A 16,808-nucleotide genomic window follows, 5' to 3' on the forward strand; every position below is an offset into this window, starting at 1 on the left:
ATTCACAGCGAAGCCAGAGGCCGTGCCTGTTCTGCCTTGTCTGTGCTGGTAGCCACTCCTGGGTGACCCTGAGGTCTCTGCCTCATGCTTTCCCCGGAGGGCCTGGCCCCAGGCTCCATCGATTGGTTTTCTGTGTCTGCATCCCATCCTTCCAGTGTCCTCCGACAGGCCCTGCACACTTGCCTTCCCCAGATGGCCAAGGTTGTCTGCGTGTCCCCTGATTGCAGCAGCCTCCAGTCCTGTGTCTGTGTTTTGTCACAAATGCGCTGGCCCCTGTGCCAGCCAGAGGGCCGACGCTGCGGAGCGGGGTCACTTTCCAGCTCCCCCATCTTGGGCATGCCTGGGGCCTCACCTCACTGTTCTCGTTGGAAGATCAGGCTGCAGTGTTCGAGTTAGTGAACCTGGTGAACAATCCGCATGTCCACCTGATGTGCCAGGCCCAGGTCTTAACCCCGAAGCCCTGCAGGGCAGAATGTGGTGGGCGTCGCAGGCACGCTGTTAGTTGGCAGAACTCCAGAGTAGAGTGCCCAGCAGGCTCAGCTGCAGCCTCCCCGTGCGTGGGTGGGCTGAGGCGTGGGGGCCTTCTGCAGACTGGCTGGTCACAGTGCCTTGGGGCACATGGGATGGTACCTGCATCCCCTGCAGTCCAGCAGGGAGGTGGATGCGTTCACGTGGTCACCATGCAGGAGTGACATCTGAGTGGGCTGGCCTGGGGCACGGGGGAGGGCCAGCCCACACTGTGTGCACACCACTTGCAGAGGTTTGGAAATACATCTGTGCTGTCACCCGGCAGCCGTGTGACAGCGTCCACTCTGGACTTGCAGTGTGTTAGGGACATGGTTAGAAAATGCAGAAAGTGCCTGTGATCCCAGCACTTTGGGAGGCCGAGGTGGGTGGATGACAAAGTCAGGAGATCGAGACCATCCTGGCTAACACGGTGAAACCCCGTCTCTACTAAAAATACAAAAAATTAGCTGGGCGTGGTGGTGGGCACCTGTAATTCCAGCTACTCGGGAGGCTGAGGCCGGAGAATGGCGTGAACCCGGGAGGCGGAGCTTGCAGTGAGCTGAGATTGTGCCACTGCGCTCCAGCCTGGGCGATAGAGCGAGACTCCGTCTCAAAAAAAGAAAAAAGAAAATGCAGAAAGTGCAGTTGGCCCACCCTCAACCCTGCTGGCTGGGCAGAGTGAGAGATGCTTCCCCCACTGGGGTTCCTGGCTCAGGAATGGGGGTGCGGGGGGCCAACCTGCTGCTTCCCCGGTGGGTGCTGACCCCCACTTTGCTTTCGCTTTGTGTCTGTGGATGTCCTGAAAGGGCTGTAAATGCAGATCTTCTCCAGGTTTTGGCTGATCTGTCTTCTTTGTGTTTACAGGTGCTGGCAAAACCCCGACTCTGGGTGGCGGCTTCCACGTGAATCTGGGGAAGGAGTCAAGAGCGCAGACCCTGCAGAACGGTATTTCCCACCATGGATGCCGCTGAGCTTGCGGCGGATCCCAGAGATGGGGATGGTGGTGCTAGGGTGGGGGGCACTGACTCAGCCATGGACCTCATGGCCTGCCACTTTCTTGTCATCCTGCACGCCCAGCCCAGGCCGCCTTCCAGGAGGAATTGTGCCCTGAGTCCCCTCCTGGGTGTCCTGCAGGCTCTGCCACGGCTGCTTGGAGAGAACCCAGTGGATCCCGCGGGGTGCACAGCCATTGCTTGCTGGTCTCAGTGAGATGGAGGCAGAAACAACACATTTGTAGCAGTTGGATTTGGATATTGTAGTGACATTCTCACTGCGTTTTGTCAAAGTGCCGGTTCACCACAAACTGGAGAAATGTCTGCTGGTTTATTTTTCTTATGATTGAGTTGAAAAAGTTGTTTATGTATTTTAGGTACAAGTCTTTTATCGGATGTGTGATTTTATGTATTTTAGGTACAAGTCTTTCATCAGATAGGTGATTTATAGGACATTTTCAGCCATTCCGTGTGTTCTTTTCATTTTCTTTTGTCTTTTTATTTTTCGCTGGTATCCTTTGGAGCATGAATGTTTTAAATTCTGATAGTGTCCAGTTTACCTATTTAGTCTCTTGATGGCTATGCTTTTGGTATCATAACTAACAAATGTTGCCTAATCCAGTCCAAATCGTGAAGATTTGTGCTTATGATTTTTTGGAGTTTTGTGCCTTCAGCTCTTACCTGTAGGTTTTGATCCATACTGAATCAATGTTTGCAGGTGATATAAGGTAAGGGCCTACCTTCGCTCTTGCACATGGAGACCCAGTTTTCTCAGGATCGTGTGTTGAAAACACTGTATTTTCCCAGTTGGCATCCTCTTGGTGCCCTTGTTGAAAATCCATTGGCTGTAAACCTAAATGCTTATTTCTGGATCTTCAGTTTGGCTTAGTGACTGCGTGATGGTCCTGGCACCAGTTCCACGCTGTTCCGGACACCAAAGCTTTGCAGTCAGTTTTGAAATCCGGAACTGTGAGTCCTCTAACTGCTCTTTTTCAAAAGTGTTATGTTGCCTGTTTGAAGTCCCTATGAATTTTAGATCAGCTTGTCAGTTTCTGCCAAGAAGTCAGCGGGGATTTTGATGGGGATTGTGTTAGTCTGTTGGTCATTTTGGGGAGCACCGCCGCCTAAACAGTGTTACATGTTCTGACACCTGAACACGGGATGTCTTTCCATTCATTTGGGTCGTCTTTAATTTGTTTCAACAATTTTAGTAGTTTTCAGAGTACAAGTTTTATACTCCTTTTGTTGAACGTATTCTCAGTTGATACATATTGATCTTGTATCTTGCAACCTGTCTGAACTCATTTTTTACTCTTAAGAGTTTTTTAGGCTGGGCGCGGTGGCTCACGCCTGTAATCCCAGGACTTAGGGAGGCCGAGGTGGGCGGATCATGAGGTCAGGAGATCAAGACCATCCTGGCTAACACGGTGAAACCCTATCTCTACTAAAAACACAAAAAATTAGCCGGGTGTGATGGCGGGTGCCGGTAGTCGCAGCTACTCAGGAGGCTGAGGCAGGAGAATGGTGTGAACCCGTGATGCGGAGCTTGCAGTGAGCCGAGATTGTGCCACTGCACTCCAGCCTGGGCGACAGAGCGAGACTCCGTCTCAAAAAAAAAGAAAAAAAAAAGAGTTTTTTAGCGGGTCGCTTAGGATTTTATGTACAAGATCGTGTTATCTGTCCTTTCCAATCTAGTGCTTGTTTTTTGTTTGTTTACCACGTTGAATAGCAGTGGTGTGAACAGACATCCTCTTGTCCTTGATCCTGGGGAAGCATCCAGTCTTCACCGTTGAGTGTGGGTTGGCTGTGGGTCAGTCCAGGCAGGGATACTGTGTGCTAGGACCTCTTGGGCTTCACTGTTTCATTGAGTACACTCTCAGGAATGTGAGGACCACGTGAGGGATCCTTGTGATTGGTGCAGCCATGTCCCGCAGCCTTGGTCTGCGTGCTGGAAGGCGGTTGGGACAGGTAGAACATCTCTGTGTGGACAGCACATCACCCTGGCCGTTTTCTCCTGTGCCATCTCCAGGAGGCTGGGCTCTTGAGCACTCGCCTCTGCTCCTGGCTGCTGCTGCCAACGGGTGGCCAGCACCGACACGCCTAGGCTGGCAGGGGTCGTTGGGCTTGCAGTGATCCCTCACAGCAGAGTGGATGGATTCTTACGCTTCCATTGTGCTTGTTTCCTTGCCCCGCCATGGACTTACTAGTAGAGGAGTACAGTCCGCGCCTTTCTTCCGGACTGCCGGCGTGATTCTTCTGCAGTAGAGAGCACCCTCTGTGTGAGTTCAGTCTTCTGAAATGCTTCGAGCCGTGCTCTGTGGCCCAGTGGAAGGCCAGTTTTGTGGAAGTGTGTGTGTGTTGGGCACTTGAATGCATTTCCTGCAGGAAGCCGGTGCAGCGCAGCGCGTCCCTCCTTCTCCCCATTGGCTGGTTCTGTCTGTCACCGAGAGTGTGCATGAAGACCTGGCACGGTGACGGCATTTGTCCTGTCCTGCCTATAGTTTTGTCAGTTCACCGAGAGTGTGCGTGAAGACCTGGCACAGTGACTGGATTTGTCCTCTGCTACCTATAGTTTTGTCAGTTTCAAGACTCTCACTGGCATGCACATTTACAGTTCCTCCGGGCGGAGGCTGGGCTGCACTGCCCAGGGGCCCTCCTGACCTTCAGGCTGCCTGGGTTGGGGCCCAGCTCTGCCCACTGCTTCTGGTGCCACCAGGCTATCTCCTTTTTTTCTTCTACTGACTTCGAGATTTTCTCCTTATGAAGAGCTTTGTTCTCCACAGAGAATATAGTCTGTATTTTCCCAAAAACGCGTGGTACCTTTACTAGAGTTAGTCATGCCTCAGACCTAAACAAATTGCAAAGAGTCGTGTCCGTGCAGACACGTGCATTGCAATAAGATTGGAAACCAACAACAGAGAAAGAGAAATAGCTCATCTTACCTTTCAAAACCCTTTAAATACCTTTGGTTGAAGAAAGAAATGAAAATGGAACATACAGCCTCCCTAATTAGGGGTGAGTGTCAGTGAAGATTGTGGCCGTGCAGGCCCAGGAGGCCCCGTGGACCCTACTCACTGTGTGGGGGAAGCTGCAGGGCCCCCACGCCTGTTGAATCTTACTGGGGATGGGTGGTTCTGGGGTACCCTATGCCGACCTTCGTACCTGGGCTCCTACCTGGAGATCTGCGGCCGCAGCCCGGGTGCCTGCGGCAGGGGCCGTGCCCTGCTGCTGCCCACTCAATGAGCTCTCCCACCCACCTGCCCTGGGCCAGGCACTGCTCCTGCCTGGGTGGGGTGTGGGGCTGAGGGAGGCTGTCAGTCCAGCCCCTGTCCTATTTCCTGCGGACTTTCGCCAGAGTTGTCCCTTCTGCTGCCAGTCAGGCCCCCTGCTGTGGCAGTGATGCCCTTCTCTGCCCTAGGGGTTAGGCCCGCCATACCTCCTTGCTGTCGAGTGTCCTGGGAGTGGGTCTATGGGGCAGATCCTAATGTATTTTTCAGATACTTCTGGAGACAAGAGGGGATTTTGGCCCATTATAGTTGGCACATTTCTGATACGTTGGGCTCTTCCTGCCTCTTATTTTGTAGTTCATATTTATCTTACCTTTTTTTGTTTGTTTGTTTGTTTGTTTTTTGAGACGGAGTCTTGCTCTGTCGCCCAGGCTGGAGTGCAGTGGTGTGATCTGGGCTCGCTGTAACCTCCGCCTCCTGGGTTCAAGCGACTCTCCTGCCTCAGCCTCCCGAGTAGCTGGAGTTACAAGCGCTCACCACCATGCCTGGCTAATTTTTGTATTTTTAGTAGAGACAGGGTTTAGCCATGTTGGCCAGGCTTATCTCGAACTACTGACCTCAGGTGATCCACCTGCCTCGGCCTCCCAAAGTGCTCGAATTAGAGGCGTGAGCCACCACACCCAGCCGTATTTATCTTACCTTTAAAAAACCCTTTACTGAGCAGTGGTTTATAGTTCTCCTTGAAGAGGTCCTTTACATCCCTTGTAAGTTGGATTCCTGGGTATTTTATTCTCTTTGAAGCAATTGTGAATGGAAGTTCATTCATGATTTGACTCTCTGTTTGTCTGTTACTGGTGTATAAGAATGCTTCTGATTTTTGCACATTAATTTTGTATCCTGAGACTTTGCCGAAGTTTCTTATCAGCTTAAGGAGATTTTGGGCTGAGACAATGGGGTTTTCTAAATATACAATCATGTCATCTGCAAACAGGGACAATTTGACTTCTTCTTTTCCTAACTGAATACCCTTTGTTCTTTCTTTTGCCACAGTTACCCCTGTAGAACTTCAACTTACTATGCTGTGAATAGGGTGGTGAGAGGAGGCATCCACATCTTATTAGTTTTCAAAGGGAGATTTTCAGTTTTGCCCATTCAGTATGATATTGGCTGTAGGTTTTGTCATAAATAAGCTCTTATTATTTTTGAGATCACGTTCCATCATGCAGATTTATTGTTAGGGAGTTTTGTACCGAATGGAAGAACATACCGCATCATGGATAGGAAGGAATCAATATACTCATTGAAAAGTAGTAGCCATACTGCCCAAAGCAATTTATAGATTCAATGCCTTCCCCATCAAGCTACCAGCCAAGGTTTCTTCACAGAATTGGAAAAAACTGCTTTAAAGTTCATATGGAACCAAAAAGAGGCCATCTCCAAGACAATCCTAAGTCAAAGGAGCAAGCTGGAGCATCACTGCTACAACTTCAAACTGCTACAAGGCTATAGTAACCAAGAAACAGCATGTGCTAGTACCCAAAACAGAGATATAGACCAATGGAGACAGAACAGAGTCCTCAGAAATAATACTACACATCTACAGCCATCTGATCTTTAAAGTAAACCTGAAAAAACAAGAAATGGGGAAAAGTTCCTATTTAATAATAAATGGTGCTGAGAGAAATTAAAAGTACAGCCAAAGTGAAAGCTGAAACTGGATCCTTTCCTTTACTCATATCTGAAATTAGTCCAAGATGGATTAGGAGACTTAAATGTGAACCTAATACAAAACCCTAAGAAACCTAGGTAATACACTACATTCCCAGGACAGAAGCATGGGCAAGGACTTCATGTCTAAAACACTACCAAAAGCAAGCGGCAACAAAAGAAATACAGAATTGGGCTGGGGTAGCGGTGGCTCAAGCCTGTAATCCCAGCACTTTGGGAGGGGCGAGGAGACGGGTGGATCAAGGAGTCAGGAGGGCTCCCGAGACCATCCTGGCTATGAGGTGAAACCCGTCTCTACTAAAAATACAAAAAATAGCTGGCCGAGGTGGTGAGCCTGTAGTCTAGCTACTGGGAGGCTGAGGCAGGAGGAGCTAAGCGTAAAGCCAGGAGGCGGAGCTTGCAGTGGCAGGCCGAGGTCGGCGCCACTGCACTCCAGCCTGGGTGACAGAGCCAGTTTCCGTCTCAAAAAAAAAAAAAATAGATGACAAAGTAGGATCTAATTAGAGCTAAAGAGCTTCTGCTGGCAAAAGAAACTACCATCACAGTGAACAGGCAACCTACAGGAATGGGAGAAAATTTTTGCAATCTACTCATCTGACAAAGGAGCTAATATCCAGAACCTACAAATAACTCAGCGAGGCCTACGAAAAAACAAACAACCCCATCAAAAGTAGGCAAGGATATGAACAAGACAGTTCTCAAAAGAGGACATTCATACAGCCAACAGACACATGAAAAATGCTCATCATCATTGGCCATCAGAGAAATGCAATCAAAACCACAATGAGATACCATCTACACCGTTAGAATGGCAATCATTAAAAGTCGAAACAACAGGTGCTGGAAGGGATGTGGAGAAATAGAACACTTTACACTGTTGGTGGGATTGTAAACTAGTTCAACCATTATGGGAAAACAGTATGGCGATTCCTCGGGATCTAGAACTAGAAATACCATTTATTGTCATCCCATTACTGGGATATACCCAAAGAAAAGGATTAAACCATGCTATAAAGACATACATACTACGTATGTTGTGGGCTGTCCTAATAATAAAGACTTGGAATCAGCCCCAAATGTCATGATGACAGACTGGATTAAGAAAATGGCACATATACACCATAGAATGCTATATGCAATATAAAAAGGAAGAGTTTGTGTCCTTTGTAGGGACATGGATGCAGCTGGAAACCATCATTCTCAGCAAATACTCATAAGAACAGAAAACCAAACACTGCATGTTCCTCACTCCCATAGGTAGGAACTGAACAATGAATCACTTGGACTCGGGAGGGAACATCACACACACCCGGGCCTATCAGGGGAGGAGGGAGGGAGGGATTACATTGGGAATTTATACCTGATGTAAATAGCTGAGGGTGCGATGGTGCGCTTGTTTACCAACGCAGCACAAATGCTCATCTATAACAAACCTCTGCGTTATACCGCATTATACCCTAGAACAAAGGTATAATTTAAAACAACCCTTTACTGCCTTTTATTGATTTATCATGGGTTATGTTTGTTTAAATTTTGTTTTTTCTCCTTTATTCTCCCATACTGCCCTGGTTGAAGGTTTCACATCAGCCACCGTGCCAAGCAGCCCGCTTTACTCCTGCCACGGCAGCCTGCGAGACGTTGGAAATGAGGCCTGAATGTAACCAGAGCTGTACTGTTTAGGTGAAGTCTTGATTGCCTTTCTTAGAAAACTGAAAAGATGGAAATAAACTCGCTAGCCACCCCTCCTGCCCTCAGCGATGGCCATGTTCCGCGGGTACTCGTCTCCTCTGTTTGCCTCCGTGCGCCCTGCGAGGTCACAGGCCCCTCCTTGGGTTTGCTGGGACACACTGAGGCTGTGTTTAGAGAAACGGTCTGGGAGAGAGAAACTTTTGCCCCTTCCCTTGGGATGCTTGCTGAGGGGTTGAGACAGGCACCCCATGGAATGTGGGGAGCATCTGCTTGGGGTCCAGCAGCAAGAGATGTTGAATGTCAGTGTGTTTTGTGCTCTGTTTTGAAAATCTCAGGCCTTTTGGGATGATTTCTTCGATGTTATGAAGCCGAGGTTCTGAAACACCGCTAGGTGGGGCTCTCTTCTTTGACCTGATGAGCCTTTCATGTGAGACTCGTTTCTCAGGGAAGTTCTTTTTCTGTCCTCTCAGTCTGTTTTTCCTCGTATAGCGTGTGTAGTAAAGTGCATGAAATGTGCTGACCTTCCATGAACCACCTGACAAATCCTCATGAGTCAGGCTTGCAGCAGCTCAGAAAGCACCTGCTGCCCACTGGCTTCACTTGGTTTTCTGCTTCATACTTCATACCGTGGGAATCATACAGAAAGGAATTAAAAAAAAAAAAAAGAGTTGTATTTTTTAGAGCATTTTAGTCTCACAGCAAAATGGATTGGAAGGTACAGAGAGTTCCCGTAGACTCCCAGAACCCCTCACCACACAGCCTCCCCGGCCCTATTCAGCGCCCCCTTCCACGGTGGTGCACGAGCTGCAGTCAGTGGCCCCACATTGACACGTCAGGATCACGCAGGCTGTACCCGCACACCCGGGCTCGGGGTCACGCAGCCTCCACCTGCACAGCCGGGCTCAGGATCACGCAGGCTGTATCTGCACACCTGGGCTCAGGATCACACAGCCTCCACCTGCACACCTGGGCTCAGGATCACACAGCTTCCACCACACACCCAGGCTCACGCTGGGCAGTGCATGTTCTGTGAGTTTAGACGAATGTAGTGACGGGTAACCACCGTTACAGTTTCATACAGATTGCTTTCAGTGTTCTAAAAATCCCCTGAGCTCCACCCATTCATTCCTCCTTCTCCTGTGATCTTTTCGCTGGCGCTTGGTCATGTGGTTGTAGAGCTGGAGTCACACACTGTGCATCCTGTCACTGTGCAGCCTGTCACTCAGCCACGGGCATTTAACCGTCCTGCAGGTCTCTGCACAGCTTGCGGCCTGTTTCTCTTCAGTGGTGAGTAATATTCCACTGCCTAGGTGCGCCACAGTTGGTTTATCCTTTCACCTGCTTGCTGAGGGGAATCTGGGCTTGGGCGATTATGAGTGAAGCTGCCATGAACATCATGTGCAGGTTTTTCTGGGTGATTGCTGGACCGTATGGTGAGAGTATGCTTAGTTTTGGAAGAAACTGCCAAATGCTTTTCCAAAGCACCTGAGCCATTTTGCGCTCCCACCAGCAAGGAAGGAGAGCTCCGGTGGCTCCAGTCCTCAGCATCTGGTTCGCCAGTGTTCTGGGTTTTAGCTGTTCTAGAATGTACTTTTTTGGAACATATCAGTAGTTTATTTTTTATTGCAGTGTTGTATTCTATGGTATGAATAGACCACAATTGATCTCCTTTTCCTGTGGATGGACATTTGGGGTGTTTCCATTCTTGGCTGTGCACAGGCAGCTGCTGTGTGTGTTCTTGCACGTGGCCCTTCGGTGGACACGGGTGCCCCCTCCTCTTGGGAGTTTACTTGCGAATGGGTTTCTGGGTCCTGAGGTCTGGATGTGCTCATCATTAGATCAGGCCACAGGGTTTTCTGTAGTGGTTGTACCAGTTCGTCTTCCCACCAGGAAGCAGTGCAGGAGAGTCCCAGTGGCCCCACAGCCTTGTTCACATGTGGCATTATCAGCCTTTCCAACTGTCTTTCTGGTAGGTGTGTAGCACACTCACTGTGGCTTTAATTTGCTTTCCTTGGTGAGTAATTATGGCCACAACCTTTTCTCATGCTTCTTGGCCGTTTGGACATCCTTTCTCTGTGAAGTGCCTATTGGCATCTTTTGTACATGTTTGCTTTTTTAAAATTGAGTTTCTTTTTCTTACAGATTTGTAGAAGTTCTTTATATATTATGGATTTAAGTCCTTTGTTGGATATACATGTTTCGATCCTCCTCCCATGTCTATAGCTTGTCTCACTCTCTTAATGTTGTCTTTTGATGAACAGAAACCTCTGAATTTTTATTTTTTTGAGACTGGGTCTCACTCTGTGGCCTTGGCTGGAGTGCAGTGGTGCAGTCGCTGCTCCCTGCAGCCTCAACCTCCTAGACTAAAGCTGCCCTCTTACTTCAGCCTCCTGAGTAGTTGGGATCACGTGTACGTGCCACCACATCCACTCATTTTTTTTATTTTTCTTTTTTTTGAGATGGAGTCTAGCTTTGTCGCCTAGGCTAGAGTGCAGTGGCGCAATCTCGGCTCACTGCAAGCTCCGCCTTCCAGGTTCATGCCATTTTCCTGCCTCAGCCTCCTGAGTAGCTGTGACTACAGACGCGTACCACCACACCCGGCTAATTTTTTGGTATTTTTAATAGAGACAGGTTTTCACTGTATTAGCCAGGATGGTCTCAATCTCCTGACCTCGTGATCCACCCACCTCAGCCTCCCAAAGTGCTGGGATTACATGCATGAGCCATTGTGCCCGGCCACATCCACTCATTTTTTAATTTTTTTTTTTTTTGACATGGAGTCTCGCTCTGTTGCCAGACTGGAATGCAATGGTGTGATCTTGGCTCACTGCAACCTCTGCCTCCCGGGTGCAAGCAATTCTTCTGCCTCAGCCTCCCGAGTAGCTGGGATTACAGGTACGCACCACCATGCCCGGCTAATGTTTGTATTTTTTAATAGAGACGGGGTTTCACCATGTTGGTCAGGATGGTCTCGATCTCTTGACCTCGTGATCTGCACCCCTCGGTCTCCAAAAGTGTTGGGATTACAGGCGTGAGCCACTGCGTCCAGCCAATTCTTTTTTTTCAAAATAGAGATGGGGGATCTCACCATGTTGGTCAGGTTTGTCTTCAACTCCTGGGCTCCGGTGATCCTCCCACCTCAACCTCCCAAAGTGCTGGGATGACAGATGTGAGCCACTGCACCCTGCCAGAAATTTCTTAATTTTAGTGAAGTCCCAGTATGTCAGTTTTTATGGTTAGGGCTGTTTGTGACTTGTTCAAGAAATTCTTACCTACTCCAAGGTCTGAATATACTCTTGTGTTTTCCTCTAGAAGCTTTATGGCTTTATACTTTACGTGTAGGTGCTGATATGCCTCAAATCTTTTTTTTTTGTGAGACAGGGTCTCGTTCTGTTGCTGCCCAGGCTGGACCGCAGTGGCAAAATCATGGCTCACTGCAGCTTCAACCTTCCAAGCTCAAGCAGTCCTCCTGCCTTGGCTGGGACTACAGGCTTGCACCACCACACCCGGCTGATTATTTATTTATTTTAGCAATTGGATATCACTATGCTGCCCAGGCTGGTCTTGAACTTCTGGGCTCAAGTGATCTATCTGCTTTGGCCTCCCAAAGTGCTGGGATTACTACAGGCATGAGCCACGGCACCCAGCCTGAGTTTACTTTAGAATTCATTCATTGGAAGGAAGTCTAAGGAGACTCACAGGCTATGGCTAGCTAATTAGTAGTTGGTTTCTATGTGAATATCTGTTTATTAATAACATCTTTGGCCAGGCCCAGTAGCTCATGCCTGTATCTCAGCACCTTGGGAGGCCGAGGTGGGCGGATCACGAGGTCAGGAGTTTGAGACCATCCTGGCCAACAGGGTGAAACCCTGTCTCTACTCACAATACAAAAAATTAGCTGGGTGCGGTGGCGTGCACCTGTAATCCCAGCTACTCAAGAGGCTGAGGCAGGAGAATTGCTTGAACCCGGGAGGCAGAGGTTGCAGTAAGCTGAGATCGCGCCACTGCCCTCCAGCCTGGTGACAGAGCGAGACTCTGTCTCAAAAAAAAGAAAGAAGATGGTAAAAAATAACTTACTGCAGTCGTCGTAAGCCCCCCATTTTAGTCCTTTTGGACCGCTGTAACAGCACACCACAGACCAGAGAGGCGAGACAGCAGGAATGTGTTTCTCACACTTCTGGAGCCGGAAAGTTCCAGATGGAAATGGGGGAGACAGCTGCCTCCTCCCCAGCTCTCTCATGAGGGCCGCCTCTGGCCCACAGACAGCTCCTTCTCACTGTGGCCTCACGTGGTGGAAGAGCTGGGCTAGTTCTTTGGGGTCCCGTTTTTGTTGTTTTTTTTTTTTTTTTTTTTTTTTTGAGACAGAGTCTCGCTCTGTGGCCCAGGCTGGAGTGCAGTGGCCGGATCTCAGCTCACTGCAAGCTCCGCCTCCCGGGTTTACGCCATTCTCCTGCCTCAGCCTCCCGAGTAGCTGGGACTACAGGCGCCCGCCACCTCGCCCGGCTAGTTTTTTGTATTTTTTAGTAAAGACGGGGTTTCACCGTGTTAGCCAGGATGGTCTCGATCTCCTGACCTCGTGATCCGCCCGTCTCAGCCTCCCAAAGTGCTGGGATTACAGGCTTGAGTCACCGCGCCCGGCCTGGGGTCCCGTTTTTAAGGGCACTGAGCTGATCATTAGAGCTCTGCCTCCTGACCTAGTCACCCCCAAAGGCCCTGCATCTTAATACCATCCCCGTAGGGGTTAGGATTTCAACATAGGAATTTTAGGAGGAGTCAAACATTCAGACCATAGCACCCTTGCATGCTGGGAACATGAGCTGGTGCCTGTGGAGTCGGGGCTTGAGATCGAGTCCCAACCTCAAGTGTGTGGTTTTCAGAGAGTACCTCTCTCTCACCTTTTATTACAGAATTTTCCAAACATACAGCAGAGAACTGGTAGGTAAGGAGTGATAGCTTCAGTGGGTCACCTGTCAGCTGACTCTGTTTCCCTCTGGGCCTTGCTGGGCCATGGGGATGGTCTGTGCTGGTGTGTCTGGCTGGTGCTGCACATGCACAGCTGGCAGCCGGCACGGTGCCCTTTCTGTCCGTTCTGTTGGGGTCTTGGCTGTGACCAGGCCTCAGCTCTGGGGACAGTGACCAGCCTTCCATGTCAGTTCAGCTGGACTGCAGGCCTCAGAGCTGTATGAGCTCCAGGCAGGTAACCTTAGGTGCTCACGGTGGCAGGGCCACAGCAGGGCTGGGGCTCCGTGTGGTGCTGCTGACTGCCAGGGGCCTGGCACAGTGTGAGGCTTGACTCAGACCTGCCAGACTGTGTACCCTGGCCACCAGCTTCCTTGGGATGCAGGCTCAGCAGCTGCCCACCTCTGGCTGCTGGTCATCATTAGTGAAGTTTGGCGTGAGCAGAACATCAGCCCTCACCTTCTCCAGCTCATGTGCCCTTATCAAATGAATCTGGGAGGTCAGTTTTTGACTTCATGTGGGGATGGAGGCTGCCTTGGGTAGTCTTTGCAGGAGGACTGGGGGTTTGGGTGCCAGAGGACACAGTGGGAACTGGAATCTCCATGACGGCAGCTCTCCTCTGCATCGAGCTGTGACCCACCGTACATGTCCTCTGGGTGGGTACCCCATGGGGCTTATTGCCTGGAGCACAGGCTGCCTGCCCACGGCACCAACTCTACAGACAGAAGTGGGGGCAGTGAGGCTGGCCCAGGAGCTCCCCACACAGCCTGTGCTCTACAGACAGAGTGGGGCAGTGAGGCTGGCCCAGGCGCTCCCCACACAGCCTGTGCTCTGCACCTTTGCCCTGCATTGGCATTTGTTTCCCAAGGTTCCTCCTGCCTGCGGGGCAGCTCTGCCGCCCCCCTGCTGATGCCATCACGTGGCCCGCAGCTTTGGGAAGGTCTTGCTCCAGGGGAACACATGTGCTCGGATGCTGCCGTCCTGGCCACCTCCAGCACCTCGCAGCCCCTAGGAGGGTGCAGTGGCCTCTGGTCTGCTGGGCATGCCCTTGCCATGGCCCTCCCTCTAGGCAGGTGCAGGGGATAGCTCTAGGCTGGCCCTTTCTCAGGCCAGGTGGCTGGCTCTTAGAGGAGAGGCTGGTGGGGGCTGGGCTGAGCAGAGTGGGCCCTTTTAAGAAGGGAGGGGTGGGCTGGCCCAGCCTCTCTGCGGCTGGGGAAGGAGATGGCGCTGGGGCATATGGCTGTAGGAAAAGGGGCATTCACACCGTAGCCCAGGGCAGTCAGGGGCATAGCACCTGCCAGCCAGTGCAAACCAAGCCCTTGCCAGACACGCTGCACCTGAGAGCCCCGGAGAGAGGCACACTGAGCCACACCACACATGCCACCCAGAGCCTAAAAAGGGAAACATGCAGAACAGGATCTCAGGGCACGTGGAGATCACAGAAAATTCACATTTCAGTGTCCGTAAATAAAATGTGATTGGAACCCACACAGAAAAAGTGAGCTCAGAAACTTATAAGGGAAAGCTCAAATCTGTATTCTTAAAGTTGCTACTGCAGCTGTGTGATACTTTTCATGTTCTGTGGGAACGTTTGGCTAAGAGCTGTCTCATGCTGTGTCCTAGGGCGGCGCCACATCCATCACCTGGGGAACCAGCTGCAGCTGAACCAGCACTGCCTGGACACTGCCTTCAACTTCTTCAAGATGGCCGTGAGCAGGCACCTGACCCGCGGCCGGAAGATGGCCCACGTGATCGCCGCCTGCCTCTACCTGGTCTGCCGCACGGAGGGCACGCCGCGTATCCTTTGGTTTGAGAGCCTCCCAGAGGGCCCCATCTTGATGCTTAGTTCGCGCCCCTCAAATATTGGGACTTGGTAGTTGCAGTAACTTGGTATTTGTCTTTAATTGAAAAACACCTTATTGGAAGAACTGTTTTAGTTGATCCAGGGCTTTCTGAATTTGGGTTCTCCTTTTACTGGATTGAAGAACTGGGGATCTGGACACCTGCCTTCCTCCCTTAGCCCTTGGGCGTGCAGAGCGAGGGTTCTATTGGTCCCTGGGAATCATGCCCCGGATTCTCCCCGCTTGTGGACCTACTGCGCCTGGGGTGCTGTATCCAAGTCCCCTGTGGTTCAGGCCGCCGTCTGGCCTGAGCAGGTGGGGTCCTGCTGCTGAGTGGGCTGCAGCCAGGCATGCGCTGAGTGCTTGCGGCTGTGGACACCGTGACTGCAGGCAGTGGGTGGGGAGGCCACGGACCCTCAGCGGTGTGCAGCTTGGCCTTGTGCGTGGACACCGTGACTGCGGGCAGTGGGCGAGGAGGCCACCAACCCTCAGCGGTGTGCAGCTTGGCCTTGTGCGTGGACACCGTAACTACGGGCGGTGGGTGAGCTTGGCCTTGTGTGGAGGTGCCAGTGTCTGGTGTTCTCTTGTACTGCTCTCTGTGCATCTGGTCCTGTGCCTGCTGCTGCCCTCTGCAGACACACACATGGGTCAGGAACTGCCTTCGGCCTCTTGACGGGGGAGCCCAGAGCCTTTCAACCTCCTCTGCTCTGTGCTGTGCTGTCCACACCTGCTGTGCACCTGCATCTTTACCCTGCTCTCTGGGGGCTCCCTTCACCTCCCCTGCATGGAACCCCACTTCCTGGTCCACACCCTCCTCATCTTGTGAGGTGCCTTCGATCCTCTGCAGGTGGTCCCCCTCCCTGCCCCGTGTCTGGTGGGCGCGGCATGCCTGGCCACATGTCTGTCTCCCAGCCTGCGCCCCTGCTGTCACCTTGCCTCCAGCGTTCTCACTGGGCAGCTCCGTGGCCCTCTGGCTCCTGGCCCTTGCCATGCAGCTGTGGGACTTTAGCTCCTTACCTCTAATCTCCATGTTCAGAAATCTCACGGCAACGTGAGCCCAGCAGGCCTTTGCTGTCCGATAGCCTCCTGTCCTGAGCTTCTATTGAATTAGTCGTTAGATTTTGCTCCCTTTTTCTCTATTACTCGGCCTGCCCAGTGAACCCATCTGGTTATCTCATCCTTCTTTTGCACATGGCCATCTTTTCACTTTGGGACAGCACCTGAACTTTAGCTTCCAGCAGAGCTGTCTCATTTCTTTGATGTTTTTCATTTCTGAGAGCTCTCTGTGTTTTCTGAATCTTTCTTATAATCTCCCATCTTCCTTGGTGTGACATCGCCTCACCTTGAGCTCTTTTCTGTCCTGGTCTGTGTTTTTCTGGTTGGTCTCCCTCGAGGGGTGTCCCGGGTGCCAGGTGATCCTGGTAGTTTGCTTCTCTTTTGAGTGGGGTGCAGGGAGGGCTCCTGGAGATGGCGAGCTAGGGAACCTGCTGACTGTGCCTCTGGCCAGGCAACCCTCAGTATCAGGATCTTTCATTAAAATGTTACTTTTTTTTTTTTTCCAGACAGGGTCTCGCTCTGTCACCCAGGCTGGAGTGCAGTGGCAGTATCTCAGCTTACTGCAACCTCTTCCTCCCGGGTTCAAGTCATTCTCATGCCTTAGCCTCTTGAGTAGCTGGGATTACAGATGTGCACCGCCTTGCCTGGCTAATTTTTTTGTATTTTTAGTAGAGATGGGGTTTCGCCATGTTGGCCAGGCTGGTCTCGAACTCCTGGCCTCAACTGATCCACCTGCCCTGGCCTCCCAAAGTGCTGGGATTACAGGCATGATGAGCCACTGCACCCAACCCTTAAAATGTCCTTTTAAC

At 51.0% G+C, this 16,808-nt stretch overlaps 1 protein-coding gene across 1 annotated transcript in view; it reads left to right on the plus strand.

The window, feature by feature from the left end:
- LOC116275932 (transcription factor IIIB 90 kDa subunit-like) overlaps positions 1-16,808 on the plus strand; it is a 41,065-nt gene that overhangs the window by 12,379 nt on the left and 11,878 nt on the right. Inside the window, exons 2-3 of the mRNA XM_031669027.1 lie at positions 1,372-1,452; positions 14,726-14,899. Coding sequence (XP_031524887.1) covers positions 1,372-1,452; positions 14,726-14,899 — 255 coding nt within the window. The remainder of the gene's footprint in view (positions 1-1,371; positions 1,453-14,725; positions 14,900-16,808) is intronic.

The sequence above is a fragment of the Papio anubis genome, chromosome 7 (genome assembly GCF_008728515.1).
Source record: "Papio anubis isolate 15944 chromosome 7, Panubis1.0, whole genome shotgun sequence".
Classification (NCBI taxonomy): domain Eukaryota; kingdom Metazoa; phylum Chordata; class Mammalia; order Primates; family Cercopithecidae; genus Papio; species Papio anubis.